Source organism: Micrasema longulum, unplaced genomic scaffold (assembly GCF_059751315.1).
Source record: "Micrasema longulum isolate JH-2025_06_02 unplaced genomic scaffold, ASM5975131v1 h1tg000725l, whole genome shotgun sequence".
In the NCBI taxonomy this organism is placed as follows: domain Eukaryota; kingdom Metazoa; phylum Arthropoda; class Insecta; order Trichoptera; family Brachycentridae; genus Micrasema; species Micrasema longulum.
In genome coordinates, this window is record NW_028277921.1 from 1,589,538 (window position 1) to 1,609,983 (window position 20,446).

At 31.5% G+C, this 20,446-nt stretch overlaps 3 protein-coding genes across 5 annotated transcripts in view; 2 read left to right on the forward strand and 1 right to left on the reverse strand.

The window, feature by feature from the left end:
- On the forward strand, positions 1–10,123 carry LOC148279405 (mutS protein homolog 5-like). The gene is made up of 17 exons (XM_088230033.1): positions 1–248; positions 348–511; positions 610–678; positions 1,844–2,078; positions 4,119–4,347; positions 4,889–5,059; positions 5,160–5,298; positions 5,375–5,437; positions 5,956–6,060; positions 6,128–6,224; positions 6,306–6,496; positions 6,581–6,626; positions 6,741–6,879; positions 8,027–8,393; positions 8,588–8,812; positions 9,747–9,902; positions 9,992–10,123. Exons 1-17 carry the CDS (start codon positions 95–97, stop codon positions 10,112–10,114), a joined length of 2,673 nt encoding a protein of 890 aa, XP_088086159.1. The 5' UTR covers positions 1–94; the 3' UTR covers positions 10,115–10,123.
- Uba5 (Ubiquitin-like activating enzyme 5) overlaps positions 10,096–20,446 on the reverse strand; it is a 24,259-nt gene continuing 13,908 nt past the window's right edge. The window contains exons 1-10 of one of the 3 annotated variants that reach the window (XM_088230037.1): positions 12,670–12,741; positions 12,416–12,565; positions 12,186–12,321; positions 11,790–11,986; positions 11,507–11,693; positions 11,318–11,429; positions 11,007–11,104; positions 10,804–10,930; positions 10,506–10,579; positions 10,096–10,350 (exon numbers count right to left, since the gene is read on the reverse strand). In XM_088230037.1, the coding sequence (XP_088086163.1) occupies positions 10,240–10,350; positions 10,506–10,579; positions 10,804–10,930; positions 11,007–11,104; positions 11,318–11,429; positions 11,507–11,693; positions 11,790–11,986; positions 12,186–12,321; positions 12,416–12,552 (1,179 nt within the window). In that variant the 5' untranslated portion in view covers positions 12,553–12,565; positions 12,670–12,741 and the 3' untranslated portion in view covers positions 10,096–10,239. Of the gene's footprint in view, positions 10,351–10,505; positions 10,580–10,803; positions 10,931–11,006; positions 11,105–11,317; positions 11,430–11,506; positions 11,694–11,789; positions 11,987–12,185; positions 12,322–12,415; positions 12,742–20,446 lie in introns of those variants that run through there. The other 2 variants (XM_088230038.1, XM_088230035.1) reach the window with 2 other exon arrangements.
- cd (peroxidasin homolog cardinal) overlaps positions 14,808–20,446 on the forward strand; it is a 29,542-nt gene continuing 23,903 nt past the window's right edge. Inside the window, exons 1-2 of the mRNA XM_088230034.1 lie at positions 14,808–14,966; positions 15,706–15,887. Coding sequence (XP_088086160.1) covers positions 15,748–15,887 — 140 coding nt within the window. The 5' untranslated portion in view covers positions 14,808–14,966; positions 15,706–15,747. The remainder of the gene's footprint in view (positions 14,967–15,705; positions 15,888–20,446) is intronic.

A 20,446-nucleotide genomic window follows, 5' to 3' on the forward strand; every position in this document is an offset into this window, starting at 1 on the left:
TTCATATTTGTTTTTTTTATTTACTGTCACATATGTCAACTGCTCAATTTGTAGTAAAAAACATAAAGTAAGTTTTAATCTTGATTATCATAAAATGGCATCATCTAGCCAATCTACTTCAAACAGATATTCAACTTCTACCATCACTCCACATAAAAGAATGTGTATAAGTCCATTACATCCAAATGAAAATTCTGCTACTGCATCAACTTCAAGTACAAGTCAAGAAACTTTTCAACTCACAAAAGGTAAGATTACAAGTAATAGCAAAAACAAATTAAATCAAATGTTTTTAAAAATATGTTTTACTTATTAGATTGTTTATACACCTCGCATGTTGTTCCTAGATCCATCTCAAGCTAATGAAAGTATCCAACTGGCAATTAAAAATAAATATTTGAAGCAAAATGTGTCTTTATACCCGGAAGTTATGATTGAAACCAATAATATTTATAAACAATCATTCCACAATGGCCAAGCCTTGGACATGGTTGACTCTGACAACGAAGAAGTATTCCAATCTTATTTTTCATACCAATATTCAAAGACTCGCTTAATTAATTACTTTTAAATACCTCAATGTACTTACCGGTCTTTTCTTTGTCTCAGATGATAATGTCAGTTTATTGGAGAAACGGAAAATTAGGAGCCACTTATTATAATACAATAACATCAGAGGTAGGTTTTAACGATTTTTTAATCAGTCAGTTCTTTTAAACGTTCAATAAAGAATCAAACCTAGAACTTCCTGCAAATTAATACAAGATGAAGATCGTGGTTTGTGGCAATGTAAATAAGTTTACATTATAAGACTAATAAAGGTGATTATTTGAATGTGAATTATTTTTAAAAAATTATAATATTTGTGTTTTTTTAATTTACCCAAATATTTAATTTTGCGGCCCATTTTCAATGAGTTGTAAATAACACACTATGAGAAAATGGGTTGGGGGAGAGTGAGATTCGAACCACAGACCTTTGATCCGGGAGTCCGAGACACTAACCATGGGACCACGACCCGATAATATTAAAATTGTGAAACATCCATCTTGTTTCAATTTAAAATACCTAGTAAATAAATAACTTTGTGGACCACAGTTTCATAAAAATATACTATTAAATAAATATATTATTAAATATATTGGGTTGTGGTCCTGTGGCTAGTGTCTCGGACTCACGGATCAATGGTCCGTGGTTCGAATCCCACTCTAACCCAACTCGAGTCCCATTTTCTAATAGTGAGTTATTTACAACTCGTTGAAAATGGCCCTCAAAATTAAAATGTGTGGGTAAATCATAAGAACGCAAGTATAAAAAAAGAAAAAATATATATTCAGTGGGTTCGAATTTTTAATAAGCCTATTATAATGTGTTATTGTTATTGTTATTGGCTGTCGGAGAACCAAATAATTATACAAATTTCGTTTTTGTTGGCAGGCACACTAAATTATTTTATTTGAAAAACCAAAATTTGAATGGACTTTATCTTTGTTATTTCATTGTATCCTATTTCCAAAATGTTATGTGCATAATGTTATCGATTCTATTTTATGTGATTACAGCTTTTACCCCCCCGCCTTCACTCACATGGTATTAGGGAGAAATTTTGTTAGTTAGCAATAAGAATTTTTCCAATGACGACTTCTTTTTCAGGATAAAAAGTAGCCCGTATCAATTGCTAGACCACTGCTAGATTGATTGAAAGTGATACTTATCCTGTTTTTAAACCAATAACAATATTAAATAATATTCATTTTCAATATGATATTATTCGGTATTATGTTATCATAACATAACAAATGCTTTTTAAAATTTGACAATTAAAAATATCTTGTTTTGTTAGTTGTACGCTTTGAACGAAATAGTGGACTCGAAACCAGAACATGTCATGCTAAGGAACCTGTACCAGCAAGTACAACCTTCTGTAGTTATTACGGAGACCAGGACTCAGGAGACCTTCGCCAAGTGTCTCAAGAGTCTCATTGCCGAAACAGGATCTGAAACCACCTCAGACTCCGATAGTAATGAAAACACTAAGATTATTAGCAAACTTTACTATCTCCCTAACGAAGAATACAGTAAGTACCATATTTTTTTAATAGTTCTATCAGAATATATATATTTTTTTTATTTGGAAAACCAATAGTTCTACATATTTATAATAAACATTTAAGATATATTGCATGGGTTCAGAACCAATAGTATGCTTCTACAAATTGAACAATTTTAGTAAAGAAATGTAACACATATTTATATATTACACATATATATATCTGGCAACCGTCCGTCTTCGAAAGACAATGGTGATGTACACTTAATTGGAAGACTAGGAAAGACAGCTTTTCCGGTGACTGTATAGTCCTATACGGGACCAGCACAGTCGGCCACATTTCTCACATTTGCAGGTTGTGGGGGGGGGTCCCAGTAGGTAGCTGCCTTCCTCACAGTCTTTTAAGCCTCAGACTTTCCAGCCAGAGGTCGTCGTGTGCCGCTTTTTCCTCCTTTACTGCTCCTCTCCACACATCTCTATCCCTGGCCAGATCTTCTCAATGATCAGCGTCAATGCAAAAAGTCTTCATGTCGCATTTACAGACATCTTTAAATCGCAATTGCTGACCACCATGGGTTCGATTAGCATCACAAAGCTCTTCATACATAATACCTTTTGGTATTCGGCCATCCTCCATTTGACTCACGTGACCGAGTCATCGCAGGCGTCTTTCTTTTAAGATCGCCATCGCCGAAGACATCTGAGTACGGGTTAGTATATCTGCATTTATCACTTTGTTCTGCCACGTCACGCCAAGAATACGCCGCAAACATCGCAAATGAAACGCGTTCATTTTTCTTTCTTGGTGTCCGTAAGTGGGCCAGGTTTCACCGCTGTATAGAAGCGCGCTGAGTACACAGTCTTATTGAACTTGTATTTTGGTAAATATGGTAATTTATCATTTTTCCAAACTCTGTCTTGGAGCTTTCCAAATGTGGCAGCTGCTTTTCCTATTCTACAGTTAATCTCCTGGTCTAATGAATAGTCTCCAGACACTGTTGAACCGAGGTAACAAAACTTTGAACAGACCTGTAGTATTTGACCATCAACTTTAATTTCTGGCCTCTGATCTGTGTCTTGTCGTAAAACAACAGTTTTTTTCAAGCTTATTTGAATTCAATTTTTTTTTAATGTTGTTGTAAACAGATCCATCAAAAATTGTAGATCTTCATCAGAGTGCGCAATAAAAGCAGCATCATCCGCAAATAGCAAATCTTTGATGAGTATCTGTCTTCTTTTAGTGATGACTTTAAGCCTTGCGATGTTGTATAGCCTTTCATCTGATCTAGTGTGGAAGTACACCCCGGTTTCACAATCTTTAAATGCTGAGTGAAGCAGCACTGAAAAACAAATACCAAAAAGAGTGAGGGCCAGCACACATCCTTGTCTCACTCCACATTCTACTTTGAAGGCGGTTGACCTTTTACCCTCAAATTGAACTTAATTAAGAGTTTCCTTCTCCTAGACACGCTGCCTTTCTAGGCTTACGGGACCTGTCTTCCCGGTTCGTTGGTCCGCGGGAGGAATTTTATTTCCCTCCTACCCTTCAGCAAGCTGACGGGCATTCCCCTATCCGCCACCTTGGGAACGCGCTCTCTAGAAGTTACAGACTGTACCGAGAATTAACATAATGATTCAATGGAAAAAATACATTTGAAAATAATGTAAGAGTAGGCAATCGGATGGAGTTTAAGGAAGGGGGGGGGAAAGTTAAAAAAATTTACATTATTTAGGATTGTAGTAGGTCAAGTTGCATAACAAATTTCAAGTGCCAATTTCAGTGCTGACAGAGTGATATTTGTATAGGTAGTCCATAATATCTCAAATTTGGTAGTGTGCACTAAACAAGACCTACAGAAAAAAGCAAAATATTATGAAATACATTTGGCATCTTTCATCAGGGGCCTTAAAAGTGCTGAATACATAGAACCTTTTTAAGTTTATCACTCTTCTTACTAATTTGTACTTCAAAGCATTTAAATTTTCCAATTTTATAATCAAATTACTTTATCGCCATAATATTTAATTATGAATTGAATTTTTTCTTTATAATATATTTATTTTTCAGATTTTGAGTCATGTAAACGCAGAATTTATTTGCTAAGACTCCCAAATGAGCCTGACGATTCCTCTGATAAAGACCACCTGATATTTTTACATTCCATCATAAATTTTCACTATGTACAAACAGTGCATGCCCTGGGAGCTTTACTGAAGTATCTTGATAAAAATTGGTGCCGTCTCAATATTGATGACAATACAACACCGAGTTTCCTTGCAGTCCACTCACTGTCTTTGTTAGTATTGGCAGTTTAATAATATCAATTTATAAAAGATTTCTAAAAAGTCAGGGGAAGATTGAAATATCATAGATATAAACACTAGTATTCTTATCTATAAAATAATAATAAACCTATAAATTATTGTTCGTTTTTAAATTAAATTAAAAAGTCGTTGGTACTTTGTTATGTAATGAAATGAAAATCAAAAACGTTCCAATTCTACGGAATAAGTAAAGGAGGATAGTACTTAAAACAAACAAAATATTCAAATTTAGAAATAATGCATAAAGAATTCCATTCAAATATCGAAATTTAAATATAGATACAAAAACTTAGCAAGTTTATTGTGTATTGATTGGTCGATGAATACCTACTATTTAATAAAACATAATTTATTTTCTCTTTAACCTTAGGCATCATAAATAATGGGTAGGTATTTCCTTTTACCTTAATAAACAAACCGTTGTTGTAGGCTGAAATGATCTGCACTCTAAACGTTTTATTAATAAATTGTTTAATGTGTGTTAGAATATATATTTTTTTTATGCAATTACAGATCCAATATTGTCACCATTGATGATGAAAGCTATAGAGCTTTACAAGTGTTTAATAGATTATCACATCCAAGTAACTTTAAGAAAGGAACAGCCCATAGCGCTAAGGAAGGGCTCAGTCTGTTTGGAATTTTTAATCACTGTAACTCTAAAATTGGCATGCAATATCTCAAGTTCAGTTCATTTGCTATTTATTTTTCATTTATTATGTAGCTATTCATATATTATGAGCATCAAAATTAGAAACGATGAAATGTATGTTTACTTTTTTAGAGTATTACTGCAACAACCAACTAATGATAAGAAAGTACTGGAAGGAAGACTTGATACAATCACATTTTTGAATAAACCAGGAAGTGAAGAAATCGTAAAAAATTTATGTACTTCTTTGAGACATATTAAAAATGTCAATGTAAGCTGCTTCCGATGCATTAACTAAAATAATTCATTTACTAGTTTTACGGTAACTTTATAAAACAATTTTTTAGGGTCTTATGACAAGAATAAAAGGACTACGAGCTTCCCCATATGAGTGGAAATCGCTTTTCAATGTAAATATACATACAAAATATTTCATCTACTTAAAATCTGTCTATCAACTCTAAAATCAGATACTGTTATATTTAAAAGCTTTAAATATTTTAATCAGGTTGTGGTCCCATGGTTAGTGTTGCGGACTCAGGGATCAGAGGTCTGGGGTTCGAACCCTACTCTACCCCAACCGGATTTCCATTTTCTAATAGTGAGTTATTTAGAGCTCGTTGAAAATGGCCACTAAAATTGAAATATTTGGGTTAATTAAAAGAACACTAATAAATAGACTTATATACTTATTTGTATTTTAAATAAAAACATTATAATATGTTTTTAAAGCACATTAAAACCATAAAAATATTTTTTTATTGGTTTCTCGAGAACCACTAATAGGACTTTATCATTCATTGCAGGGGTACGATACCTTCAGATTTTAACATTGTTAACCTTTTTTTTTCCAAATGAACACTGGAGAACCATCCAAGAAAGCATGAATTTTCTTATCATATTAAAATGTTACCTGGGTTTATTTCAGACATTATACAATAGTGTATTGATTTGCCAATTTTGTGAGAAATACCAAGGAAATTCCCCTCTAATTGATGCCCTTGGATCAAGAAACAATTCAGATTCATTTCAAGTAAGCCGGTTTTTAAAAGCTTACATCTCAGCATTAATACGAGTCTATAAATGTTACATATTTCTAGGTTGCACACCACATGAATCGAGTTATTGATTTCGACATATCAAAGGTCCAAGGAAAGTTCACAGTGAAACTTGGCATTGATCCTGAATTGGATCATAGTAAGTCGTTTTTATATCTTCATAGAGTATGATATTAGGTAGGTATTAAGTAAATCTAGAAATTAAGTATTTTTATTTTAGAGAAGCAAAAGATGATGGGACTACATGGGTTGATGTCTTCTACAGCAAAATATGAATTAGAAAAACTACCTCAGTTTATTGAAGAGTGCACAATGGTTTATCTTCCTAACCTCGGATACCTCCTCGGTGTTAAGTCTTGGCAATCAAATTTAAGCAGAGAAGCTAAAGAACTACCAAATCTGAAATTTATGGTTATATTTCAATTAACTTCATGTTACCGACGTACCTAGTTCTTTAATATAAATAATTTGTTATATGCATAATTCCTACTTCAGTTTCAGAACCATGACTACATTCATTACAAAAGCAAAGGATGTGAAGGTATTTTACACTATTGCATATTTTTTTTACATTATAAACAATCATTAAATCAGTAAATTAGATTAATAATTTTAATATGTACTTATCAAATGCCAAATTTTTTTAAATTTTTAGAACTAGACCAACTTATAGGGGACACTCACCCAGAAATGCTGGCACACGAAATGAGAATAATGATGAGGCTGACTAAATTTATATTACAGCATCTTCAAACATTGGCATCAGTAATAAAACTGTGCGCTGAACTTGATTGGTACAATGTTTTTAAAATATGTGTTGTTTACAATATAAAATTATTTTATGTTATACTTTTTATCAGTGGCAGCTGAAGGAGTTTAAAATGGGGGGGTCATTTTTTTACTAAATAGGTACATGTGTATTTCACAATAATTTTCACACAATTCTTTTTTTGTAAAAAAAATAAATGCATCTTTTAGATTTTTCTAATATGTTACACAAATTTACAAAATACCTAACATAGCGAGTGCACTTTATCTAAGCTCATAGAGTTTCGTAAAAATGTCGTAATTCGCTTTAGCATCGAAAAATATCTTTCACAGTAAACTTTCATCATCGTAATTCCACAAATAAAAATTACTAGTAAATTAACTTTTAAAACACAAACAAATTACTTAAAATGTACGGGATTGAAATTTGACAAGTCAATGAGTTTAGTGCATACGAAACGAAACAGGACCCTAACTAATACTAGGACACGTGCAAGAAACAATATTTTATAATAATATTGATTCAGAAAGCTGATTTCAATCTTGTAAAAAGGGACGAGAAAATTTAAACTTATGTCAATCCTTTCCATTAAGGATTCGTCCTTTTTTAATTTAGTTATGTAAAATACATAGAAATTAATTTATCATTGTATCTCTTCCAGTCTAGACCAATGCCAATATAATATTATTATAAATCTTATTCTTATCTTCCTTGTTTCATATTTTTATCTCTACCGGAACAATGCCCGCGTTCGAATTAATTTTGGGCGAAATTTTTTAATGTTCATGTACGCATGGGACATTTCATCTCTTTCTTTCTCATGAGAAAATCTAGAGATAAGACATTAGCTTTGAGACAAGTATAGAAATGACCCGCGCATTCGACGCAACATGAATATTTGACGGCGCACATGCTAAATAGTATTTTAAATAACATTTATAAAAACATGAAGATTAAAAGGTCCTTGTAGTTTTGAATGAATGTTTTTTTTTTTAAATATTATAAAACCGAATCGCATTATATTATATGGTTTCTTTATAATGTGTTTTAAGTAAATTATTTTAATTGGTGGCAAATTTTGAGGGGGCCATTGACCCAATGGATATAAGGGAAAGCCACCACTACTTTTGATATTGACATGTAGAATATAAAAATAATGTTGTTTTTTTTAGTTTGATAGCTATTGCAAAGACATGCAAAGATAATGATTACAAGCGACCCATAATATCAACAGAAAAAGTTATTGACATTACCAATGGCCGACACCCACTTCAAGAACTATGCATTAATAACTTTGTACCAAATTCCACAAAATCATCTGTGGACAGTAATTTGGTTACTATCCTAACTGGACCCAATGCAAGCGGAAAATCTATCTACCTAAAACAAGTGGCATTAATAGTTTATATGACTCACATTGGATGTTTTGTGCCGGCTGAAGCAGCTACTATTGGACCGATTGATCACATTTATACTAGAGTTCAAACCGTCGAAGATATATCCAATAGAATGTCAGCTTTCCTCATTGATTTACGACAGGTCAAGTATTTGATTACATAAATCTTGCATTGTTTGAGTGAGATTGTAACTATTGTTTTTACAAGAACATAAAAACACAATAATGTAAGATAATCACCTTAGTAAAGTTGAGGCTTTAAAAAAATATTATATTAGGTAAAACTACTTTTACATTTACCGTTTTTAAATTATGTATTTGTAAAAATTCCCAACAGATGTCACTGGCTATCCAAGAATCCACTTGTAATTCTCTAATAATTATTGATGAATTTGGAAAAGGAACATCAGAAATTGATGGATTGGCACTTCTTGCAGCGTGTATTAATAACTTCCTATATCGTGAAGACAAAGCTCCACACGTTTGGGTATCAAGTCACTTTCAAAACATTGCTCAATATTTGATTACCACCTACAAACCCTCACCTTACTTGAAATTTCAGGTATGATTTAATATACTGTTTATCATCATTTCAGTGTTTACTTTGTGGGATAACATGATAAAATTAGTAAAAAATTAACACCAATTAAGATCTCAAGTTTATAATTACACCTGGGTTGGTATTCTGAATCTTCTCTGCCCCCTAGAGAGTGGTTACTTTGGGGATTTTTATTTTTTGAATGCGATGACACTTAACTTCATAAAATGGCCACACTGATGATTAAACATCAAATAACAGATAAAATTGTTAAAAAAACGAAAACAAAACAAATATGATTTGGTCAATTAAAACTAATTTAGTATTTTGGGTAATCGCTAATATTTGGGTAATAGGTCGCAATTATAATTTTTATGAAAATTATCATATTTAGTTTCACATGTTCATAATTTTTTGATGTTTAATCATCAGTGTGACCATAAATGAAGCAAAGTTTAGTTGCTAGCAAAATATAAAACTCCCCAAATTAACCACTATTTAGGGTCTAGGGGATAGAGAAGATTCAGAATACCACCACTGATAATGGATACTCCTGCGAATCCAAAACATATTGCATATATTTTTTTAGTAAACTCATAAGTGTGGTCTCATGAAAAGTTATTTTTTATTTTTAATTAAGGTTTAATATTTATATATATACATAGGTACATAATTATAATATGTATATACTTTATGCATAGTGAGTAATTGTCTGCAAGTATTTTTTTAAACTATAGGTTTTTAAACTCCTTAATTTATTTAGTTGAATTAAGCTGTTTCTGCAAGAACGCATTGCTGTCAGGGTTACTCATAAACTACCTACATAAAATGTCTACAAGTTGACATGTCTTAGAATGGAGCAATGAATTGTTACCTAAATTGTTTTAATTCAAAATAATAAATGAAACTTTCGTAAAGTTGGTGTTTCATAAACAAATGAGCTTTTAATTTATTTCAGACCTTAGAACACACAGTTCATGATACGGAATTAGTTTTCCTTTACAAAATAAAGGAAGGAATAGCAAACAGTAGCCTCGCTCTCCAAGTAGCTGAATGTGTGGGAATAGACAGTTCTATTATAAAAAGGGCTAAATTAATTTCTGAATGTTTAAAGGTAAATCAAATAAGTTATTCAGTATTTTTCACAATTTTTTTTCATGGCATATTTGAAATGTTCTTATTGCATTCTTTACTTTATTTTAGAGCAATGTTCTCATACCTGATGAATCAATGACCAAATACAAGAAACAAAAACAAATTATAAAAAATGTACAAGCAATCCTAATTGAAGAAAGCATTACAAAAAATTTGGTTGATAAAATATAATATGCGTGCAACAATTTATTTACACAATAATTTTTATTAAGTAAGATAAATAATATAAGGAATGCTGATAAATATAAAAATGTATAAAAAAGTATATTATTACGACTAAGATTTCAATTTCTTTTTTATATTGATTTCATTTGTGCCATCAACTCATCTAATGACAATTCTGATGCTGCCACAGCTCCTGTTGTGCTACTTTCTGGAGATACATCAATTGGTAGTGTATAAGCGACCTGAGAAAGAAAAATTGTTTAAATATATGTATTATTAAATATTGTAATAATTATTATTATTTACTGATGTGATGTATAAACATATTTTTTGTCATTATATAATGTTAATTGTATACTATAGTTTTAAAATATTAAAATATTTATTAAGTACATACTTCTATTCCTTCAGTCAATTTGATTGTAGGTTTATCTTGTACGGTTTCTTTTGTTTCATCTATCAGGGAAATGCCTAAAAAATTCACATGGATTTTATCAATATCAAATATTTTTATTTTGGAAAAGTTTTTTTGGGTTATTGTACCGTGTGTTGTTCGCACTTTTTTTCGAGTGTGAATGGCCCAATACCTTAGAAAAACTCAATGTGCATAGTGGCAGTAAAAATCGAAGAAATTACATATTTATTTTTATTGAGTAAATGTATGGGTGTATTTATTTAATTATCACAATTATTACCCCAATCATTTTCCTCATGTAAAGGTCCTTCATCCACATCAGCCTCCTTTATAATAATTTCTATGGGTTTAGCTTTGAATTTTTCTTGGCGTACACAACAAAACACTTCATCGCAACTTGGATTTGGCTAAAAATATAAAATAATATTTACCTTAATCAAATAATACTACTTTATATGAAGTGGATTTTAAAATAATATTTACCCTTAACGTCATTGTCGGAAAGAAGTCTGTCAAAGCACTATAACCCAAATAATAGGACACGTTTCCAAATTTAAGCAAATACTTTAATGTGTTTTGTACTAAAATAAAAAAAACAAACATTAGTGTTGAATTTGTCAGCTTATTATCCGTTTCTTAAGCATCATTTCGTTTTCAGCGTTAACGTGAAAAAAGGTTCAAAGGTGAAAAAATATTTTTTATACAAGTACCTTAAGACAATAATTTTTACAAGTATGTTATATCTACCTGCATATTTTAATAAGCATTTTGAATAAGAAAAATAAATAACACACCTAAAAATCCAGCCACTATTCCGATGGTTGTAGGTAAACTTGCTGCACATACCCCATCTCGTTTTAATGTTTTTTCATCAATATTCGATGCCACAATTAATGGTGGAGCACACTAAAACCAACATTTTAAATATTATCGAGAGCATTTATGTAAAAAAATAAGTAAACTTATATTGATGCAGAACCTACGGCAAAACATGCAGTTTCCCCGGGAATAATAAATTGTATATGTCCGGAAACAGCATTCTCCGACACACCAGATTCAAACCAGTTTTGGCCGAGTTCAAGACAAGCAGCATTAATAGCCATTCTTGCTTCAAAGTTGTCTACGCAACTCAGCACTAAGTCGACAGCACCACCGAGCAAACTCCCTTTCCTGAAAAAGTATAGGAATATTGTAAAATAAACAAGAATAAGGAGTGAATAAGATAGTGTGTGCCATTTAAATACTGCTTGATTAGTAATTATGTACCTTATTGTATCAAAAAGTAGATCAAAGCTGTTAACTGTTGTTATGTCATTATTGTAAGGTTCAACAACAACATCGGGATTAATATCCCGGAGTGTACTTGCAGCTGCTTCGACTTTACTTTGCCCAGCTTGATGGGGTTGAAAGAACAATCTATTCATGTTCGCTAATTCCACTTTGTCATAATCAAACAATATTAGCTGAAAGATTAAAAATATTACAATTTTTGTATACTTATCTAAAAGAATCATTGCATTTCGTGATATTATAATGTCAAAGTATTTTAATTTTAAACCATTTTTTTATAAAAGGTTGTTAAAAAGCTAAGGGCCCAATATGTTATATAAATCTTGAATTGTTAGCTGGATTATTTTTATTATAAATTTAGCTGTGAAATACCTTCCCAATGCCACATCTTGTCAACATTTCAGCAGTAACGCTTCCTACACCGCCAACTCCTACAATAACAACTGTATAATTCCTGATTGTCTCATAATTGGTAACAATTCCCATACGTTTTAATGCCATAAGACGACTAAAAGCAAACATATGTTTTAATTACAAAATAATCACTTTGATACTTCTTATCAAATCTTCATAGAAACAGGGGTTTCATATTGATACATTACCTATATGGGTTTGAATCAACGACTTCTGATGATATTTCGGTAATTTTCTCGCGAACGGGTCCTTTTTTCGGCTTTAATTCAGATATTTGTTTTTCCAATTCTTCTATTTTAACGAGTAACTCTTGCACCGACGCCATGTTGCAATTTTTTCTATAAAATGGAATAATAATAAAAACGGATATTAATAAAAATAAAATACTTTAAAACAATTTTGAAAACAAATTTAGAGAAATGTCAAAAGCAGTGAAACATACACCACCAGCGCCACGAAAGCAAAGTTTGACAGCTTACAAGTGACTAGTAAGAGAAAGAGGTTTACGACTAGAAACAAGAGCGTACAAACGTACAATGTGACACATAAAGTAGTCCATCTTGCATTCTAACTCGAATATAGGCGGTGGGTATTCGAAAAATATTTGTAAAGTTGTTTATTTTCCATATCCATATACAAAAAATTGTAATGTTCCCCAAGAACCAAATTACATGTTTTTCCCAATCTTTGGTATCAATAAAATATATGATGGTGACCTAAATCTAATCAATTTACACCTCTGAGTCATAATGCGCTACGACTGTAAAGATGTAGAGACGTCATTTTGCTCTATTGCATAAAACAAAAGCCTTGCAATTTTTTTGTTTGGCTTTTAGTTTAACAAAAGACGAGTAACATTATTTTGCTGTATATTATAGTTAACTTCATGAATGATAATCTAAGAACGAGTATTGTCTTTATGAGCGGTTCTATAACGTCTTCACTCTGAGGTTTACACAGCATTTCATTTTATTTTATTTTATTTACATATATGGAAAAAATGCCTTTTACAAAAATTATAATATGACAAACAATACTTTTTACCCAAGATTTAGAAACAAAAATTACACCTAAAAATCATATAACACATTCAGTAAAAGTTTAAAACATTATTTTTTTAATGTAAAAATCAAATTAAATAATAAAAAAATTTAATGGATTAGTGTGGATTAATAAAACAAAAAAATCATAAAGCACTGTTTCTTAAATATTTTAATTATACTAGAGGTTAAATTACTATTCACCTGAGAAGTTCAAAAGGTTTGTTTTATAGAACCTATACGTATTATACAGGGTGTTCATTGAACCCAGTCACATCCTAAACCACGATGATCAGTATGAGCAAGAAGACATATTGGCACATTAAAGTATTTTTTTAGAATGAATAAGGTTTAAAAAAATAAAATTTTTAAAAAAAAGCAAATGGTTTACTTCTGCAGGGGTGAAACGAGGAGGGGGAAGGGGGGAGTCTGATACTGTGCCACGCTCCCCTCACTTCTCCCCTGCAGAAGTAAACAACCATATGTTTTTTAAATATTTTATTTTGAAAAAAAACTTTGTTCTAAATATTTTTTCAAATATGCTAATATGTCTTCTTGCCCATACTGATCATCGTGGTTTCGGATGTGACAGGGTTAAAAAAACACCCTGTATATTACACCAGCGGACCCGACAGACGTTGTCCTGCCCGAACGTTGCTTTGCTTGCTATTACCTTAGAAAAGACATTCATTTATTGATAATTTGATACCTAGATACTTGTTTATGATTGAATTCCAAAACAAAAATTGTTAATATTGAATTTATGTAGGTACTTTTGTACTTGTTTATGCTTGAATTCCAAAACATAATATAAATATTTTTTCAAATATGGCATGCTTTTTGTAAACGTCAAACTCCGGTCTTTTCACCAACAGAGGGGTGTACTTATGTACGAATACGATTTTTAAAAACGTATTGAATTTAATATTATTTTAGTATTACCAAAATCCCAGTAAAATGAAATAAATGGGTAGAAATTATAAGGAATTTAAATTCCTTTAGGGAAAAATTTGATTAAGATCCATAAAAAACAAATGCTATTTGTAAACATTCAAAATCAAACTTTTTTTATACACAAAAAAACAACATTTTTCCAATTTTTTGTAAACGCATTCTCCTCAAATGTAACCTTGGTAGATTTATGAATAAAACATTCATACTCCTTACTTCTTTTTACATATTAGATTGAAGGTTTTAGTATCTGCGAACACGCACAGCGCAAAGCTCTATATTTCTCTGAAAACTGCACATAAATCGGTTAAGCCGTTTAGGAGGAGTTCGGTGACATCACACGTACAGAGGAATTATACATATAAAGATATTAATTTATTAATTAGATACCTATCTTTTTTTATGCGCTTTTATCAAAATGTGCCTGGGAACCTGTTTATTTTTCCCTTGATTTATTATTCCGATTGGCTAGATTGATAATAAATTATTATGGTAATATTAATATTTCCATAAAATTTTTCAGCAAGTTCACCCTGTTATTTAGGTACTACTTATCATACTGAGACAAGATATCGCGGGGCTTCTTTATTTATTTTATTACCTTGGTAGGCTTAGTCCGCAGTAAACCTTTATTACGATAACACCATATACATCAAGTTAGAACCTCATTTGTAATTCACCATTGCTCAGAGTGAAAAAACAGTGAACACTAAAATTTTCAGAGTTTTCAAAGGATTAGAGCATATTGGTAAATATTACATTATAATTTTTAAGTTACATACGAGTATAATTGAACCAATGAATGTTAAAAGCTACTTTAGTGTTTTATTGAAACAACGAAGAGAATTTTTTTTTGAAAAAAATATTTCGTTTTAACACATCGTTTTATCAGCGCTATGATTTTTTAAAGTTTCATTTTGAAATTACTCTGCGTGTGATTTGCGTGTGATTAAGTTCTCTTCCGCTTCTTGGTCAGTTCTGCCGATTGGTCCATTGACTTACCGTAAACCGGAAACCTTTCACATCTCTCTTATCATTGGTTGATTCATATGAACTAGTGATATAAGAAATCATTTTTTATATCCAATTTGCTGGCTAACTTTCCTGAGTGTGAATAAAATTATTTTGAAATGATTTGTGGAGAAAATTTTAAAGAAAAAGCATTCGAAGAATTGTGATTTTATTATTATTTGTAATGTTTTTATCAAAATAAATAAGTTTTCAGACAAAAAATACTGTGTCATTAGTTTTCGGAATAATATAAAGTAGCGACTTCAGGAATATTTTATTGTTATAATAGACATTTGAAAAATGCAAAAGAAATTTTTATTGGTACATGAAAGTTATGCCTTGTTTTAATTATTTTACCTAATTTAATTTTTGCTGAATTTACTTGCGTAAATCCATATTCCAACGGGCACATTGCTTACGTACCCAGTAGCGTCCACAAAATTTTCACCTGAATGTTTACGGGCGGTCGTGTTTAGGGCAGGAATATGTTATCGGGAAACTAAGCCCATTGCACAGCGATGGATCAACCTTCTACGTCCGAGCGTACGCCCCTTGTAGGGGCTCCAACTGCCCCCGCTTACGTCTTCACGGCCACATCAGCCCGCTACAGAAGAGAAAGACTCCGAAAGCTCCAGTGCTGTATCTGTTCTACCTTGCTGTAAGTTATATTTTACTAAAATCATGTTGTCGCACCCCCAGAAGTACACTGTGGTATGTCTGATCTTACATTTCGCAGGAAAGCAAAAACAAACTTTTTAAAATTGATTAATTCTCGTAACTTAATGTGTATTGACATTATAATGCCCAGTATTTACTGTAGTATTTGCTCATTCGACTGTTAAAATTCGAAAATAACACTGAAGCATCGAAATTATTTCAGAGTATTTCTCAATATTTTACTCAATTTATTTCAAAGAATACTAAAAATTGTGGTATATCTTGCTTTAAAAAATGTAGAAATACGCAAGCGTTCTGCTAAGAAAAAAATACATCCAGTTAAACAGCCAAATTTAGACTTCCGACAGTCTACTTCTGCGCTGCTATTACGAACGCTCTCGCTTTAAAAAAAAAAACCAAAAAAACACTTTTATAACGCGTATTTAGTATGTAAATGCCGCGAGAACGTTCATATTACCAGCCCTGGGGGTGCGAAATATTGCTGTGTAACACTAGTATTACCATTTTTCCAACACAAGTTATGTACGACTTTTAGGAAATGGTCTAAAGGTTTAATATTTCAGTAAATGATAAGAACACAAGAAATTTTTTTTCTTAAAAAATAAAAAATAAATCATTCGGCCTTTCATGTTCAAAGGACATATTTTATTTAAAATGCATCAAACTTACTATGTTAAGATTATGTTCCAAGTATCTTATGTTAATATTAATATTCATGGAGAATTCCTTATTTTAAATCACACTCATGTGATTTTTAATCTGTAATATAGTGTGTTGTTATTTCATAAAATGTCAACTTCAAAATAGGTTACGATTTGGTAAGGTAACCAAATAAAAAGCTTGATAATGTTCTTACAAGACAAAACGTGTCACATTTTACACTCTAGTAAATATAAATAATAAAAGTTTTATTAAATCCAATAAAAGTATTTTATTTTGGATACCTTACCAAATTTCTACCAATTATTTGCAGACATAATAAATAGGTTAGGATTCCTGAGAAATTCATTACGTAGAAATAATATTATAATAAATGTTTTGAAATAGAAAATAATATTTTTATAGATGCTTAGCTTTTTTCTTGTAACTGGTAAACATTTTCCTTATTATTTTTATATAATTCTATTGTTATTTACATACATTGTATTTCTCGCGTTGTCCCGATATTTCTTCACAAATTTTGTTTTAACTGGACTTTTTTACAGTCTTTGCCCTTCCATGACATAAATCTTCACGATTTCTTACAAAATCAATCAACATTTCGTCAATTTCACTAGTCCACACTGCGTTTGCACTCATTTTGTCAGCTAAAAAGTTCACCGTTTCGTGAGAAAAACCGTTCCAATACAGTTCGCACCGCTGTGACGGCCGTCCTGCAAATGGAGGCACCGTTGCTTTGACGTTACGCTCATAGTCAACGCTCTCTAGGAAACCAGCGCCATTGATTTACACAGTCAGCGTTTTAATTACGTCATCTGCCGCCCGTGACGGTCGCTCCCTGACGGTACCGCTGTCCTAGGAAACCATAGCTACAACACTATGCACAAATACCTTCCACATTGAACACTACTCATATTTGTTAGTTTGTAAAAGCTTTTTGAACCGTTTTGGAACGGAAAGCGATTTATAGATTGTGTTGTTTACGAGTTCACGAGTTCACGATCGATGATGTAGTTATAAGGGATGCACACCAATATTTTGAGTTTTTCCTGAAAAAATCCAGAAAAGGGAAATCGAGTGGAGATAAATCCACCTCGTAGTGCAGCGATTGGTATGTTCGCCTACCGTTTTTAAAGTCCTGAGTTCGATTACTAGGAGGGTCGACATGAAATATTTGTTTGTAAGGTAGTTTTACTCAGCAGTATTTCATATCCCTTGGACTGGCACCTGAAGCATTTTTATATACATTTGTACACTTCACCATCATGTAAAAGATGATCAAGTCATCTTTTACTTGATACGCTTTTTCTGGTGTTCTAATGCAGTATCATATGTGCCATAAATTGCGGATAGGGGGGTATGATGATAATTATTTATTTATTGATTTGAATGTTTTACAAAGTGACAGTGGAAATTGTAATCTTCTGACACTAAGACTTATCAATTATTTTTATAAATAATTAAATTTATTTCAACAGAGAGGGAAAACATTTTTGAGAAAGAAATAAGGAAGTAGAGTCATTTACAGGGCTTATGACATGTCATTGGCTGGTTTAAGTGTATCATCCTAGTAGGTGATTTGGTTCAGCCGGATGAATCTCACCCACGTGATAAAGGTTTCAGCTTTTTTACTTCACAAAAGTCAACAGATGGAAGAGTTGAGGAAATGTGGATGTTCAAACGTGGTCGAAATGGTGAATGTTACACAGTGTGTAAAGTGGCCACTCAAACCAGCCAATGACCTGTAAATGCTTAGACTTCCATATTCCTATCTCAAAAATGTCCTCTCTGTTGAAATAAATTTAATTATGAATAACTCCCTAGGAAGGAAATCCAGCCAGTCTGCAAGCATTTGGACATACTCAAACATTGTTGAATATTATAAATACCTACAGCATGGTAGTTTTGATGGAGTGGGATTCATACGACTTTTTAGGTTGGCTTTGAATACTTTTGCAATTTAAATACTTTTTATTTCGGAAGATAATTTATTAAAATTATTTCTCGCGAAGGAATAATGATTTTGCGATGCACTAGCGTTCCATCTGGATTTCATATCTTTGTGGTTGCATCTTTGCAAGCTTAAATCAAAGGGAAATCTTGTTTTTACGAAATCTCTTAAAATGTGGATCTTTTCTCTTTAAAAACTTATATTGTGTACATTTTTTAAAATTTCTTCTACTGTGTATTTATACAAACATATTAAATTAGATGGATACATTCTAGGTTTTTTTAGTAATAACCTAATTTATTGATTAAATGTCTATAAACAGTTTTAAATGATAAAACTTGCAATTGTATTACCTAGGCTGTGAAATTCAATCCTAATTATCCAACACTAAAGAAGTCGTAGTAGTGTCGAACGGATGCCGGAAATATTGCGTCGAATTATTTCAGTTGACATTTTGGAGTATCGAATTTCTTCTAAGAACTATGCATGCACGTACACTACGTAAATACATACAGTAATATTGAAACAAATCATAAGAACCCCGCCGTTTATTGTAATTTTTAAAATGGTAAATCATAAAAATATTATTAAATGTCTTCTGTTTATTTCTATCATGTTAATTTTAATTTGGCAAATAGCTAGGTTACTAACCGTCGCTGTAAATGTAGGTATTTGATTATTTGCATCAAAAAAGACTAAAAAAAATATTTTCCTTAAAAAAAATTTATTTGCTCACATAACTTATGCTTATTTTGACAAAATAAAACTAATTGATATTTAACTTTGTTCGATGCAAGTGACTCTTTTTTACGCAAGGTATTTCGCAATTTTAATAAAATAATTAGATTTAACATTATTTTTTTCTTTTTAGAATAAATGTTCGAAAATTTATTGAAAAATTGGTTGTTTTTTTTTTCAATTTAAATGATATATTTTTTTACATTTATATATATATGTATATATATATATATAAAAAAAATAAGTAGTTCCGAAGCCTCATTTGAATGGAACACAAGACGGGTGCTTGGTGCCGCATTTAGTGTATACATATATATATATATATATATATATATATATATATATATATATATATGTATACACTAAATGCGGCACCAAGCACCCGTCTTGTGTTCCATTCAAATGAGGCTTCGGAACTACTTATTTTTTATTTAGTGGGATATAGTATTTTACGCGCAGCGGTCAGTAAATGTGAAGCAGCGTAAAAGGTGCGACACACAGCTTTGAATTCACAGTAAACTGGCATAGGTATATAGTTAGCCTGTTTTACTCTACTACGCGTTGTGAACGGCAATGTTGATGAGACATGACGCGACAACGCTCATTTTTAGAACATCATTTGAACCTATCTCCCTATGAAGCATCGTCTCTATTGAATTATATCTCAGTGATTTATTTTGCTATTTTTTCTAGGAGATTTCAAGTCAGACTAATCGGTTGAGTGGTGACGCGCAATACGAGTCTATTGGACCATCATTGTACCCACGAAGTCGTGGTATTTTCTACAGGATTCAGTTTCCATGTGACTGGTGTTTGATTACCATTAACATGGTGTGTAAATATGAAAAACGACATTCTGACGTATTCTCCTCTCACTAGAAACGCTAACCGCAGAATGGTTTCATGATCAAATTTCCAGATCAGAAAACGTCAAATAGTCTAATACAATAATAAACTAATATTATTAAACTACCCACCAGCATTATTATTTGCAAACTTTGTATGTATTTTGAAAACGAACTCTGTATAATGTATCAAATAAAATAAAACAATTATTTAAGTGAAAAAAAAATTCAAGGCAGGCAACTACATACAAATTGAAGTCCCATCGATTACGCATTAATGATATATTAAGTAACTAAAGAAAATTAATTAATTGTCCTTAATGATGTTTTCATTTCATTATACTT